At 37.1% G+C, this 14,676-nt stretch overlaps 1 protein-coding gene across 3 annotated transcripts in view; it reads right to left on the bottom strand.

Moving 5' to 3' along the window:
* Nucleotides 1-6,409: 6,409 nt before the first annotated feature.
* Nucleotides 6,410-14,676, bottom strand: part of TOPBP1 (DNA topoisomerase II binding protein 1) — a 77,322-nt gene continuing 69,055 nt past the window's right edge. For all 3 annotated transcript variants that reach the window (XM_082655611.1, XM_082655612.1, XM_082655613.1), the window contains one exon: nucleotides 6,410-7,251. In XM_082655611.1, the coding sequence (XP_082511737.1) occupies nucleotides 7,108-7,251 (144 nt within the window). In that variant the 3' untranslated portion in view covers nucleotides 6,410-7,107. The remainder of the gene's footprint in view (nucleotides 7,252-14,676) is intronic.

Genomic DNA, 14,676 nt, shown 5'->3' with positions numbered 1-14,676 from the left:
TAAGATCAGGAACAAGAGAAGGTTGCCCACTCTCACCACTCTTATTCAACATAGTTTTGGAAGTTTTAACCACAGCAATCAGAGAAGAAAAGGAATAAAAGGAATCCAAATCGGAAAAGAAGAAGTAAAGCTGTCACTCTTTGCAGACGACATGATACTATACATAGAGAATCCTAAAGATGCTACCAGAAAACTACTAGAGCTAATCAATGAATTTGGTAAAGTAGCAGGATACAAAATTAATGCACAGAAATCTCTGGCATTCCTATACACTAAGGATGAATAATCTGAAAGTGAAATCAAGAAAACACTCCCATTTACCATTGCAACCAAAAGAATAAAATATCTAGGAATAAACCTACCTAAGGAGACAAAAGACCTGTATGCAGAAAATTATAAGACACTGGTGAAAGAAATTAAAAATGATACAAATAGATGGAGAGATATAGCATGTTCTTGGATTGGAAGAATCAACATTGTGAAAATGACTCTACTACCCAAAGCAATCTACAGATTCATTGCAATCCCTATCAAACTACCATTGGCATTTTTCACAAAACTAGAACAAAATATTTTACAATTTGTATGGAAACACAAAAGACCCCGAATAGCCAAAGCAATCTTGAGAACGAAAAACGGAGCTGGAGGAATCAGGCTTCCTGACTTCAGACTATACTACAAAGCTACAGTAATCAAGACAGTATGGTCCTGGCACAAAAACAGAAATATAGATCAATGGAACAGGATAGAAAGCCCAGAGATAAACCCATGCACATATGGTCACCTTATCTTTGATAAAGGAGGCAGGAATGTACAGTGGAGAAAGGACAGCCTCTTCAATAAGTGGTACTGGGAAAACTGGACAGGTACATGTAAAAGTATGAGATTACATCACTCCCTAACACCATACACAAAAATAGCTCAAAATGGATTAAAGACCTAAATGTAAGGCCAGAAACTATCATACTCTTAGAGGAAAACATAGGCAGGACACTCTATGACATAAATCACAGCAAGGTCCTTTTTGACCCACCTCCTAGAGAAATGGAAATAAAAACAAAAATAAACAAATGGGACCTAGTGAAACTTAAAAGCTTTTGCGCAGCAAAGGAAACCATAAACAAGACCAAAAGACAACCCTCAGAATGGGAGAAAATATTTGCAAATGAAGCAACCGACAAAGGATTAATCTCCAAAATTTACAAGCAGCTCATGCAGCTCAATAACAAAAAAACAGACAACCCAATCCAAAAATGGGCAGAAGACCTAAATAGACATTTCTCCAAAGAAGATATGCTGACTGCCAACAAACACATGAAAGAATGCTCAACATCACTAATCATTAGAGAAATGCAAATCAAAACTACAATGAGATATCATCTCACACCAGTCAGAATGGTCATCGTCAAAAAATCTAGAAATAATAATTGCTGGAGAGGGTGTGGAGGAAAGGGAACCCTCTTACACTGTTAGTGGGAATGTAAATTGATACAGCCACTGTGGAGAACAGTATGGAGGTTCCTTAAAAAACTACAAATAGAACTACCATATGACCCAGCAATCCCACTACTGGGCATATATCCTGAGAAAACCATAATTCAAAAAGAGTCATGTACCAAAATGTTTATTGTAGCTCTATTTACAATAGCCCAGAGATGGAAACAACCTAAGTGTCCATCATCGGATGAATGGATAAAGAAGATGTGGCACATATATACAATGGAATATTACTCAGCCATAAAAAGAAACGAAATTGAGCTATTTGTAATGAGGTGGATAGACCTAGAGTCCGTCATACAGAGTGAAGTTAGTCAGAAAGAGAGAGACAAATACCGTATGCTAACACATATATATGGAATTTAAGAAAAAAAATGTCATGAAAAACCTAGGGGTGAAACAGGAATAATGACACAGACTTACTAGAGAATGGACTTGAGGATATGGGGAGGGGGAAGGGTGAGCTGTGACAAAGCGAGAGAGAGGCATGGCCATATATACACTACCAAACGTAAGGTAGATAGCTACTGGGAAGCAGCCGCATAGCACAGGGAGATCAGCTCGGTGCTTTGTGACCGCCTGGAGGGGTGGGATAGGGAGGGTGGGAGGGAGGGAGACGCAAACGGGAAGAGATATGGGAATATATGTATATATATAACTGATGCATTTTGTTGTGAAGCTGAAACTAACATATCATTGTAAAGCAATTATACTCCAATAAAGATGTTAAAAAATTTTTTTATTTCCTCATGACTTAGTCTTTGTAGTCTGTATATTTCTAGAAATTTATCCATTTTTTTATAGGTTGTCCAATTTGTTGGTGTATAATTATTCATAGTAGACATCGTAATGTCTCTGCTTTCATTTCTGACTTTGAGTCCTCTTTTGAGTCTAGCTAAGGTTTGTTTCTTTAGTTTATATTTGATATTTCATTTTTCAAAAACAGCTCTTAGTTTCATTGATCTTTTCTATTGTCTTTTAGTCTCTACTTCATTTCTGCTCTGATCTTTGTTATTTCCTTCCTTCTAAATTTATAAATTTAGACTTAGTTTTTTCTTCTTTTTGTAGTTTCTTGAAGTCTAAAGTTAGGTTGTTTGAGATCTTTCTTGTTTCTTAATAAGGCTTTTATCACTATTAACTTCCCTCTTAGAACTGCTTTTGCTGCATCACATAAGTGTTGGTATGTTGTATTTCCATTTTCATTTGTTTCAAAGTATTTTTTTATTTCTCTTTTGATGTCTTCTTTGACCCATTTGTTGTTCAGTAGCATGTTGTTTAATCTCCACATATTTGTTGATTTTTCCAGTTTTCTTCTTGTAATTGATTTCTAGTTTCATATCGTTGTGGTCAGAAAAGATGCTTGGTATGATTTCAGTCTTCTTAAATTTATTGACTTGTTTTGTGGCCTAACATATTATCTATGCTGGAGAATGTTTTATGTGCACCTGAGAAGAATGTGTATTCTGTTGCTCTTGGATGGAATGTTCTATATATGTCTGTTAAGTCCATTTGATCTAATGTGTCATTTAAGGCCAGTGATTCTGTATTGATTTTCATTGTGGATGATCTATTCATGAATTAAAGTAGAATATTAAAATCCCTTACAACTATATTGCTGTCTATTTCTTCCTTTATGTGTGTTAATTTTTGCGTTATATATTTAGGTGATTCTATGTTGGGTGCATAAATATTTACAAATATTGTATTCTCTTGTAGGGTTGACCCTTTTATCATTTGTATAATGACTTTCTTTGTCTCTTTGACTTAAAATCTATTTTGTCCATTATAAGTATAGCTAGTCCAGCTTTCTCTGGGTTCCATTTCAAGGAATGTCTTTTTATATCCCTTCACTTTCAGTCTTTTTGTGTCCTTACATCTGAAGTGAGTCTCTGCTGAGGCCCATATAGATGTTTTTTGTTGTTGATGTATTGTTTTGTTTTTTTATCCATTCAGCTACTCTATGTCTTTTGTTTGGAGAATTTACTCCATTTACATTTATAATAATTATTGATAGGTACATAGTTATTGCCATTTTGTTAATTGTTTTCTGGCTGTTTTGTAGTTCCTCTGTTCCCTTGTTCATCTCTTGCTCTCTTACTTTTTGATTTGATGGTTTTCTGTAGTGGTATGCTTTGATTCCTTTCTCTTTGTCTTTTATGTATCTACTGTGGGTTGTGCTTTGTGGTTACCATGAGCTTACATAAAACAACTTATATTTTTATTTATAACAGTTTATTTTAAGTTGATAACAACTTAAGTTTGATCTCATTCTAAAGCTCTACATTTTTACTCCCCACACCACATTTTATATTGATGTCACAATTTACATCTTTTAATCTTGTGTATCCATTAACAAATTGTTATTGTTATTAATGTTATTAATATTGTTATTATTGTTAAAAAATTGTAGTTTTACTACTCTTGTCTTAACCTTCCTAGTACCTTTATAAGTGATTAACTCACCAATTTTACATTAGATTTTTCTGAATTTTACTATATATTTATCTCTAACAGTGAGATTTATACTTCCATGTTTCTCATTACTAATTAGTGCCTCCAACCCTCTTTCAGCTTAAAGAAGTTCCTTTAACATTTCTTGTAAGTCTGGTCTAGTATTGATGAACATCTCTAGCTTTTCCTTGTCTGGAAAACCCTCTATCTCTCCTCCAATTCTGAAGGACAAGTTTGCCAGCACAGTATTTTTTTCTTTCAGCACTTTAAATATATCATGCCACTCCCTTCTGGCCTGATGTCTTCAGAAAGTGAGAGTGACCCCAGGGCATGGGGTTTTTGGGTTTTATGGGCTAATTTCATAGGCTAATGAGTGGGAGGAATATTCTTGCTATTTCAGTGAAACGTGGGTATTTCCCAGGTATTCAGCCACTGCCCACTTTTCTGGTCCACGTAAGGGGGAGTGATTTTTAGTATTACAACAGGGGTCCCCAACGCCCGGGCCACACAGCAGGAGGTGAGCGGCGGGTGAGCCAGCAAAGCTTCATCTGCCGCTCCCCTTTGTTCCCATTACCGCCTGAACCATCCCCCACCCCACCACCCCCCATCCGTGGAAAAATTGTCTTCCTCGAAACTGGTCCCTGGTGGCAAAAAGATTGGGGACCACTGTATTACAATATAGGTATAATGAGCTAAAGGTCAATGACCAGACTATTCTTGAAGCCTCCTTGGTTTCAGCCAGTTCCAGCTCCTTTTTATTGAATCCCAACAGCTGTGCCCCTCCTTCATTTTCTAGCTGTTCTGTCCTCCCCTTCCCTTCCTGTCTTTTAACAGGTTTGGACTAGAGCAGTGGTTTGTCTTTTTTGGGTGGGAAGCCACGGATGTGAACTCTAAAACTCTGAGCTCTACCCTACGAAAGTGTGCTTATGCCATTCCTGAGCATTATGGCGCAGTTTGTGAACCTCTGCATGGTAATATTGTTATTAGTCTGCTGGGGCTGCCAAAAGAGAATACCACAGAGTGGGTGGCTTGAACAACAAACTTCTCACAATTCTGGAGGCTAAAATTCTAAGGCTGAGGTGCTGCCATGGGTGGCTTCTGGTAAGGCATCTCTTCCTAATTTGCAGACAGCTGCCTCTGTGTCCCCACATGGTCTTGTCTTTCCTCTCTTTCCTCTGTGCCCATGAACTCCTGGTCTCTCCTCATAAGGCCACCAGTCCTACCAAAGTAGGGCCCCATTCATAGGACCTCATTTAGCCTTAATTACCCCCTCAATGGCCCAATTTCCAAGTACAGTTATGTATGGGGTTAAGTTTCAATTTACGAAATTTTCTTTTGGGGGTTGAGGAAGAAAGACACGATTCAGCCCATAATATAAATACTGAGTATAACTGAGTGCTGTGTCTGCATTGAGGGCCCTGCTTCTGTAAGCTGTCTCAGAGAGCACGTGCTCTAAGTGGTTTGCTCCTGAAGCCCACGCACTACCTTACAGCTAAGGTGTCTTATTTGTTGAATTAATGGTGATGAGATCAGACCAATGAACATGAAAAATTCATGGAGGAATATAAGATGCTAATTTAAGCGGCACAGATTAAAATACTGTAGTAATACTAAGGAGAAAATAAGAATAATCAAGGAAAGATTTTTGTTTTTTTTTTCCTTTTTAAATGAGATACCTACCTATGCTTGGAATTATTTGCATGCTAAGAAGAACTTGCTGGCATTAGGACATTTACAGTGTAAGAGCCAAAGCCTGAGTTGAAATGATTTATGCAGGGTGTAGACCGATCTGGAGCCTTAAAATTGTAAACTGTGTGTTGAAGGCCTGAACTGAAAAAATAGTTCATAATCTTGGCAGAAAAGAAAATGGTACATTAGTTAATTTTTCCTGGGATAGAGAAATGGAATAACATTTGTTGTTTTGTCAACAGTGTGCTCATCAAGATTTGTAGAGTAACTATTTCAAAGAATTTTTAAGTAGTGAAATTCAGGGAGAAACTTACTGCAATCTGCCAATGAAAGGACCCAACTAACACAAACTGGCTCTAATAAAACCAGGCCCATGTGTTTTTTTGCTTGGGGGAGGGACAGGAGTACAGTTTATATAACAGTGCTACCTGTTTGGCGGTGTAGGAATTCGTATTGTGAAGGGCAAGGATAACCCCTACTCCATTTAGAGGAAAACCTGATGAAAACTTCAGGGGTTTGATGTCCAGGTTGAGGACTTTAATCCATCACCATTTGAATTTGGCTTTAAAAGAATTATTAGGAATTGAACAGTTTACATCAAAATTACAAACAAAATGAGGTAGCTTTATAATTAGAGAATTGTGGTCATGCATGTAGTACCTGGTGTTTAGGTTTAGATTATTTAATAGAGGCTACTGCAATTTTGTAGTTCCTTTTTTTTCAACCCACTAGACCAATATTCTATATAAACAACATCAGAAACATGACTAGATTCACTTTTTAATGTGTTTTACAAATCTTTTATTGCTTCAACAAGAAAATGGATACCAGAAAGCTTTTCTTTTTAAAAACTTATTTGAACTACTTTGAGTCACTACTTTTATTCTTTATTGTCCTTATTTTCGAAGTTTTGGCGTCCAAACTTGGAAAACCTCATGGAGATTTGTATAAACATGCATATACATATATACACACACATTAAGTTTAAAGCCTCAGTTCCTCATTAAACCTTGCGCTCAGGCTCCTGTTAAAAAGAGGTAAAATGGTGAGAAGCTAAAAATCATGGAAAACAAGAATAAATCCCAATTGATAATTTCCTTGTTGTTATGAATTAAAAGACATTTTAAGGCAAAATCTATCACCTTGCTAAAACTTCTACTAAGCTACAGACTCAGATATTTACAAGAAAATAAATAAACAAAAAGCCCTTTACACATGTCAATATGGTTTAATGACAAGCTAGCTGAGGAGTTGCACTTTGTTATTTTAGGTAACTTTCCATTCAGGAACAGTTAATATTTCAATGATTAAAATTTCAGGTGTTAAAAACTAACTTCAAGCAGGGTCATTGTTACACTGAAGCTGAATTCTTCAAGTTCTTGTCTTTAAATTACTATACAAATCCATCACAGTTACATTCAAGCTATTAATTTAAAACACATTTAATGTTTGGTAACTGAGTAAATACAATTACTGTACTCTAGGTCGTTTGATTTTATTTTTCTCTGTAGCAGCTTTCCTCTTTTGTGAGAATCCAGGCCCAGGTTCCTTATTATTCTGAAGAAATGAAATAGCTTCTGGTAGACAGTAATTTTCTACTTGAGGAGGAGATTCCTATAAAAGGGGGTAAAAAACCCAACATTGTTCATTTTTTTCAGATTTCAAACTGTTAATTAGGTAATAGATTCCTTTACTCTGCTTTATGACCAAAAAACTTAAAACATTTGTCTTTCAAGGTAGCTATTTAGCACCTGTCACCATTAGTGACAGATCCTGTGTAACAAAATTTCACCTTTATCAGAAAAATGAGTTTATAGCTCAGGCAGAGTGGGGCTAGCTCAGATCTTAATGGTTTCATCTGTAAAATATGGATTAAGTACAGAATATGGAAAATATGGTAAAATACAGTTAATAGCTATCATTTAACTGTGAGATATTATGTTTAGTGTAAATTTTTGAAAATCTTTGAATGGAATGGGATGAATTCCCCTTTTCATTTTTTATGGCTTTTAGTCTGAGGAGAAGCCCCTGTCTGTGTCATGTTGACTGGCTAAAACTTTAACAGAAAACTTTGAAGAACCAGAGGACAGAATGGCAACCACAGCACTAGAAAATGAGGTGGGAAATTCCAGAAAGTTTGGGAGGAGCTCCAAACTCTGTGTTATAAACACTGACCAAATCCTTGCTTGACCCCTAAATCATGTATGTGCAGAGACTCAAGGTAAGGCTCAAAGAACCCAACTAAGATTTGAGCTGCCACTCACTGCGGAGGGTCAGCCAAGTAAACTGCCTGCTAAACAAATAAAATGGTCCTCTTCAGAAGAACATGACAGGATCTAGTCTCTACAACTGATTTGTAATTTCTAGGATACATCCATAATTACTATACACGTGAAGAAGCAGAACATGAACTATTCTCAAGAAAAACAAATCACCCCCCAAAATGGAAATACTTAAGCATCAACTTAAGAAAAAAATATACATATACTGAAAATTACAAAATGCCCATGAAAGAAATCAGACAATCTAAATAATTAGAGATAAGCTGTCCTCAGTGACTAAAAGGCTTAACATAGTAAAGATGTCAAACACTCAAACTGATCTGTAGGTTTAATGTAATTCCTATCAAAATCATAGAAAGGTATTTTTATAGACAAACAGACTTATTAAAAAATTTACATATAAAGACACAGTCAAAAAGAAGTACAGGCCCTAGAATAGCAACAACAATTTTGAAAAAGAGGAATAAAGAGGAAGGAATCACGACCTAATATTAGGACTTATTATGTATACAGTAATTAAGAGTCTTGCAGAGGGAAAGACACATAGATCGATGGAACAGAACAGAGAATGCAGAAATAGACCCACACAAAATGCACATCTGAATACTGACCAAGGTGCAAGTGCAACTAAATGGAGTATAGTTCTTTTAACAAATGGTGCTGGAGCAACTGGACATGCTGAGGCAGAAAACCCCTCAACCAACCTCCTAACAATTTTGACCTAAACCTTACACCTCTACGTATTATCAGACATAAAAAGTAAAAACTATAAAACCTTTTTTAAAACTTGTTTTGCAAAAATTCCTGTTAAGAGGATAAAGGTAGGGGATCCCTGGTGGTCCAGTGGTTAGGACTCAGTGCTTCCACTACCGGGGGCACGGGTTCAATCCCTGGTTGAGGAACTAAGATCCTGCTAGCTGTGTGGCTAAGCCAAAAAAAAAGAGGATAAAGGTAAATGGATGAATACATAAGCCACAGACTGGAAGAAAATATGTGCAAATACATATCCAACAAAAGACTAGTATCTATTATAAACAACTCTCAAGCGTAAAAAAAAACAATTCAATTACAAAGTGGACAAAAGACATGAAGAGACATTTCAAGGAAGAGGATATGAACATGGCAAATAAGCACACAAAAAGATGGTCACTTTGATTAGCCATTAGGAAAATGCAAGTTAAAATCACAAGAGAGATCATACACCAAATGAAATGGCTAAATAAAAAATGACAACTAAATGCAGATGAGGATACAAAGAAACTGGATCACTCATACATTGATGGTGAGAATGTAAAATATGCCCACTTTGTAAACACACTCTTGAGAATTTATCCCAGTGCAATGAAATCTTATTTTCACATATGAAACTGTACATAAACGGAAACAACCCAGATGTCCTTCCATAGGTTAATGATTAACTGTGGTACATCTGTACTACTCAGCAATAAAAGGTAATAAAAGTATTCATTGTTGCATAAGAATGCAACAATCTGGATGAAACTCAAAGGAATTTTACTGAGTGAAAAAAGCCAATTGCCAAAGTTTACACACTATTATTAATTCCATTTATTTAAGTTTTAAAAAATGAGGGATTCCTGGGCTTCCCTGGTGGCGTAGTGGTTAAGAGTCCACCTGCTGATGCGGGGGACATGGATTTGTGCCCCGGTCTGGGAAGATCCCACATGCCGCGGAGCGGCTGGGCCCGTGAGCCATGGCCACTGAGCCTGCGTGTCTGGAGCCTGTGCTCCGCAACGGGAGAGGCCACAACAGTGAGAGGCCTGCGTGCTGCAAAAAAAAAAAAAAAAAAAAAAAAAAGAGGGATTCTTGTAGTGATAGAACTGTTCTGTATCTTGACTGTGGTGACAGATACATGAACTTACACATGATAAAACTGCAGAAATCTAAATACACAAATATACATGAATAGAAGTAAAACTGGGGAAATCTGAATAAGCTTGGATTGTATAAAGCCAATATCCTGGTTGTAAGGATATCCTTGTTTTTGCAAGATGCTACCCACTAGTGTAACCTGGAGAAAGTGTATATGGAATCTCTCTGTATTATTTCTTACTACTGCATGTAAATCTACAATTATTTCCAAATAAAAAGTTTAATTAAAAAAAAAGTAACAGAACATCTTGCTCATGACCCAGATGTTGGAAATAGTAGACAATTGCAACATAGCTATTATAACTGTTCTTAATGATATAAAGGAAAATATGCTTGAAATGAGTGAACAGACGAAATCTCAGCACAAAAACAGAAACCACAGAAAAGAACCAAAGCGATTTTAGATATAAACAAGTAATACTTAAAAAAAAAATTTTATTTATTTTTGGCTGTGTTGGGTCTTCACTGCTGCACGCAGGCTTTCTCTAGTTGTGGCAAATGGGAGCTACTCTTCGTTTTGGTGCGTGGGCTTCTCATTGCAGTGGCTTTCTTGTTGTGGAGCATGGGCTCCAGGCATGCAGGCTTCAGTAGTTGCATCATGTGGGCTCAGTAGTTGTGGCATACAGGCCCTAGAGCACACGGGCTTCAGTAGTTGTGGCACACAGGCTCAGCAGTTGTGGCGTGCGGGCTCTAGAGCACAGGCTCAGTAGTTGTGGTGCACAGGCTCAGTTGCTCCGTGGCATGTGGGATCTTCCCAGACCAGGAATTGAACCCGCGTTCCCTGCATTCGCAGGCAGATTCTTAACCACAGAGCCACCAGGGAAGTCCAAAAATATAAGACTTAAATCAAAGTCTCACTGGATAGGATTAAGAGCAGATGAAAATAACAGGAAAAAATCAGTGAAGTTGGAGATAGATACACAGGAATTGGGCAATCAGAAGAGCACAGAGAAAAATAATTGCAAATAAGTGAATACAGGCTTAGGGGCCTGTGGGACAATATCAAAAGAGTAACATGAGTAACTGAATTCCCAGACAGAAAAGAATGAAGCAGAAAAATAGCAGAATGAAGAAATAATGCCCCAAATTTCCCAAACTTGGTGAGAGACATAAGTTTAAAGAAGCTTTGTGAATACCAATCAGGATTCATACAAAGAAACCATACCTGGAAATATAAATGGTTGAAAATCAAAGATGAAGAGAAAATCCTGAGAACAGCCAGGAGAAAAATGACACATTGCATAAAGGAGAACAATTCAAATTACCATTAACTTCTTATTAGAAACAATGGAGGCCTTAGGACTTCCTCAGTGGTCCAGTGGTAAAGAGACCACCTTCTAATTCAGGGGACACAGTTTCGATCTCTGGTCAGGGAACTAAGATCCCACATGCCCTGGGGCAACTAAGCCTGTGCGCCTCAACGAGAGAGCCCGCATTCCACAAAACTACAGAGCCCAGGCGCTCTGGAGCCCACGTGACCCAACTAGAGAGAGAAAAAAACCCACACACTACAACAAAAGAGAAGCCTGTGTGCCACAATGAAGAGCCCATGCCACAAAGATCCTGCATGCCTCAACGAAGATCCCAAGTGCTGCAATTAAGACCCAACACAGCCAAAAAACATTATTTATTTTAAAAAATAAATATTCTGTTCAAAAGTAAAAAGAAAAAGAAACAATGGAGGCCAGGAGAGAATGAAGTCTTTATTGAAGTACCAGAAGAAGAAAAAAAACTCAACCCCAAATTCTATATCCTGCCAAGAATCTTCAAGAATAAAGGTAAAATAGACATTTTCAAAAAAAAGAGAAAAAAAGAAAACTAGCATTGGTCCCCATCATATTTGTACTACAAACTAAAGAAAGTTCTTCAGGCTGAAGGAAAATGATACCAGATGGAAACTTAGATATTCAGAAAAAAATAACACTCAAAATGGTATACATTAGGGTAAATATAAAAGACTTTTTTCCCTTTTGATTTCCTTAAAATACATTGGATTGTTTAAAGCAAAACTTACGTAAAGTATAACACTGTACTTGTGGGGCTAAAACAGATAGATGGGCCAGACATTAAATATTTTAGTAGTTGCAAATTTCTGTTGCGACCACTCAACTCTGCAGTTGTAGTGCAAAAGCAGCCAAAGAGAATATGCAAATGTAAGAACGTGGCTGGGTTTCAATAAAACTTTATTAATAAAACAGGCAGTGGGCTGGATTTGGCCTGTGGGCTATAGTTTACTGGCCCTTGGTTTGAAGAACAGGGGAAGCAAAGGAATCTATATGGTTCAAGATTTCTGCATTTTATGCAGTGGCACAATATTAACTCTAGGAAGATTATGAAAAATTAAGGAAGTATATTGTAATCTGTAGAGCAAAACACCCCCGCCCCTCTAAAAAAAAGCAGAGAAGTTTTTGCTTTAAAAAGACAATGGAGGGTCTTCCCTGGTGGCGCAGTGGCTGAAAATCTGCCTGCCAATGCAGGGGACATGGGTTTGAGCCCTGGGCAGGGAAGATCCCATGTGCTGTGGAGCAACTAAGCCCATGCACCACAACTACTGAGCCTGTCCTCTAGAGCCTGTGAGCCACAACTACTGAGCCCGCGTGCTGCAACTACTGAAGCCTGTGCACCTCGAGCCCATGCTCCGCAGCAAGAGAAGCCACAGCAATGAGAAGGCCACGCACTGCGATGAAGAGTAGCTCTTGCTCTCCACAACTAGAGAGCACGTGCAGCAACGAAGACCCAACACAGCCAAAAAAAATAAAAATAAAAATAAAAAGAGACAATGGAGGGGATTTCCCTGGTGGTCCAGTGGTTAAGACTCCACATTCCCAATGCAGGGGGCCTGGGTTTGATCCCTGGTTAGGGAACTAGATCCCATGTGCAGCAACTAAAGATCCTGCAAGCTGCAACAAAGATCCCACACATGGCAACAAAGATCCCCCATGCCACAACACAGCCAAATAAATAATAAATAAATATTAAAAAAAAAGACAATGGATGAAATGGAATTCTAAAAAATATTAAATACCAAAAAAAGCAAGAAAAGAAGAACTGACGAACAAAGAACTGAAGAGACAAACCAAAAACAAATGGCAAAAAAAAAAAAACCAACAGTATCAGTAATTACGGACTAAACATTCCAGATAATAAAAAGCAAGGCCCAACTATGTCCTGTTTACAAAAAAGCCGTTTTAAATATAAAGACACAAATAATTTAAAAATTAAAAAAAGATAAATTAAATACCTGGGAAAAAAATTAACCAAGGAGGTAAAGCATCTGTAAACTGAAAACTGTAAGACACTGATGAAAGAAACTGAAAAAGATACAAATAAATGAAAAGATAAGCTGTGCTCATGGACTGGAAGAATATTGTTAAAATATCCTTACTATCCAAAGCAGTCTGCAGATTCAATGCAATCCCTATCAAAATTCCAATGGCATTTTTCAGAGAAACAGAACAAACAAACCTAAAATTTGTATGGAACCACAAAATATCTCAAATACCAAAAGCAATGTTAAGAACAACAAAGTTGGAAGCATCATGCTCCCTGATTTCAAACTATATTACAAAGCTACAGTAATCAAAATAATACGGTATTGGCACAAAAACAGATCAATGGAACAGACTAGAGAGCCCAGAAGTAAACATATGCATACATGATCAATTAATTTACGACAAAGGTGCCAAGAATATACAATAGGGAAAAGACAGTCTTTTCGATAAATAGTGTTGGGAAAACGGAACCCCCACATGCAGAAGAATGAAACTCGACCACTATCTTATATCATACACAAAAATAAACCCAAAATGGATTAAAGACTTGAACATAAGACCTGAAACCATAAAACTCCTAGAAAAAAACAGGCAGCAAGCTCCTTGACACTGGTTTTGGTGATGATTTTTTGGATTTGGCACCAAAAGCAAAGTAACAAAAGCAAAAATTAACAAGTGAAACTATATCAAACCAAAAAACTTCTGCACAGTGAAGGAAACCATCAACAAAATGAAAAGCCAACTTATCAAATAGGAGAAAGTATTTGCAAATTATATATCTGATAAGGGTTAATATCCAAAATATATACAGAACTCATACAACTCAACAGCAAAAAAAAAAAAACAACTGATTAAAAAATGGGCAGAGGATCTGAATAGACATTTTCCCAAAGAAGACATACAGATGGCCAACAGGTACATGAAATGGTGCTCAACACCACTAATCAACAGAGAAATGCAAATCAAAACCACAATGAGATACCACCTCACACCCATTAGGATAATTAACATAAAAAAGACAAGAGATAACACATGTTGGCAATAACATAAAAAAGACAAGAGATAACACATGTTGGCAAGGATGCAGAGAAAATGGAAACTTTGTGCACCATTGGTGGGAATATAAATGGTGCAGCCACTCTGGAAAACAGTATGGAGGTTCCACAAAAAATTAAATACAGAACTACTATATGGTCCAACAGTTCCACTTCTGGGTATTTATCTAAAGGAAACAAAAACATTAACTCGAAGATATCTAACAGCCAAGACATGACTGTCCAGCAATGAATGAATGGATAAAGAAAACTGGTATGTACACGTATACACACACACACACACACACACAAAATGGAATATGATTCAGCCATTAAAGAGGAAATCCTGCCAATTATGGCAAAATGGATGGACCTTGAGGGCATTATGCTAAGCAAAAAAAGTCAGAAAGAGAAATACAAATACTGTATGATCTCTTGTTAAGTGGAATCTAAAAAAAACAAAACCCTCAAAACTCAATAGATACAACAGAGAACAGACTGGTGGTTGCTTGACAGAGGCAGGGGGGTGAGGGGTGGGCAAAATGGATAAAGGTGGTCAAG

The sequence above is a fragment of the Grampus griseus genome, assembly GCF_964374135.1.
Source record: "Grampus griseus genome assembly, chromosome: 5".
Lineage (NCBI taxonomy): Eukaryota > Metazoa > Chordata > Mammalia > Artiodactyla > Delphinidae > Grampus > Grampus griseus.
This window is presented reverse-complemented; position numbering and strand designations above follow the sequence as displayed.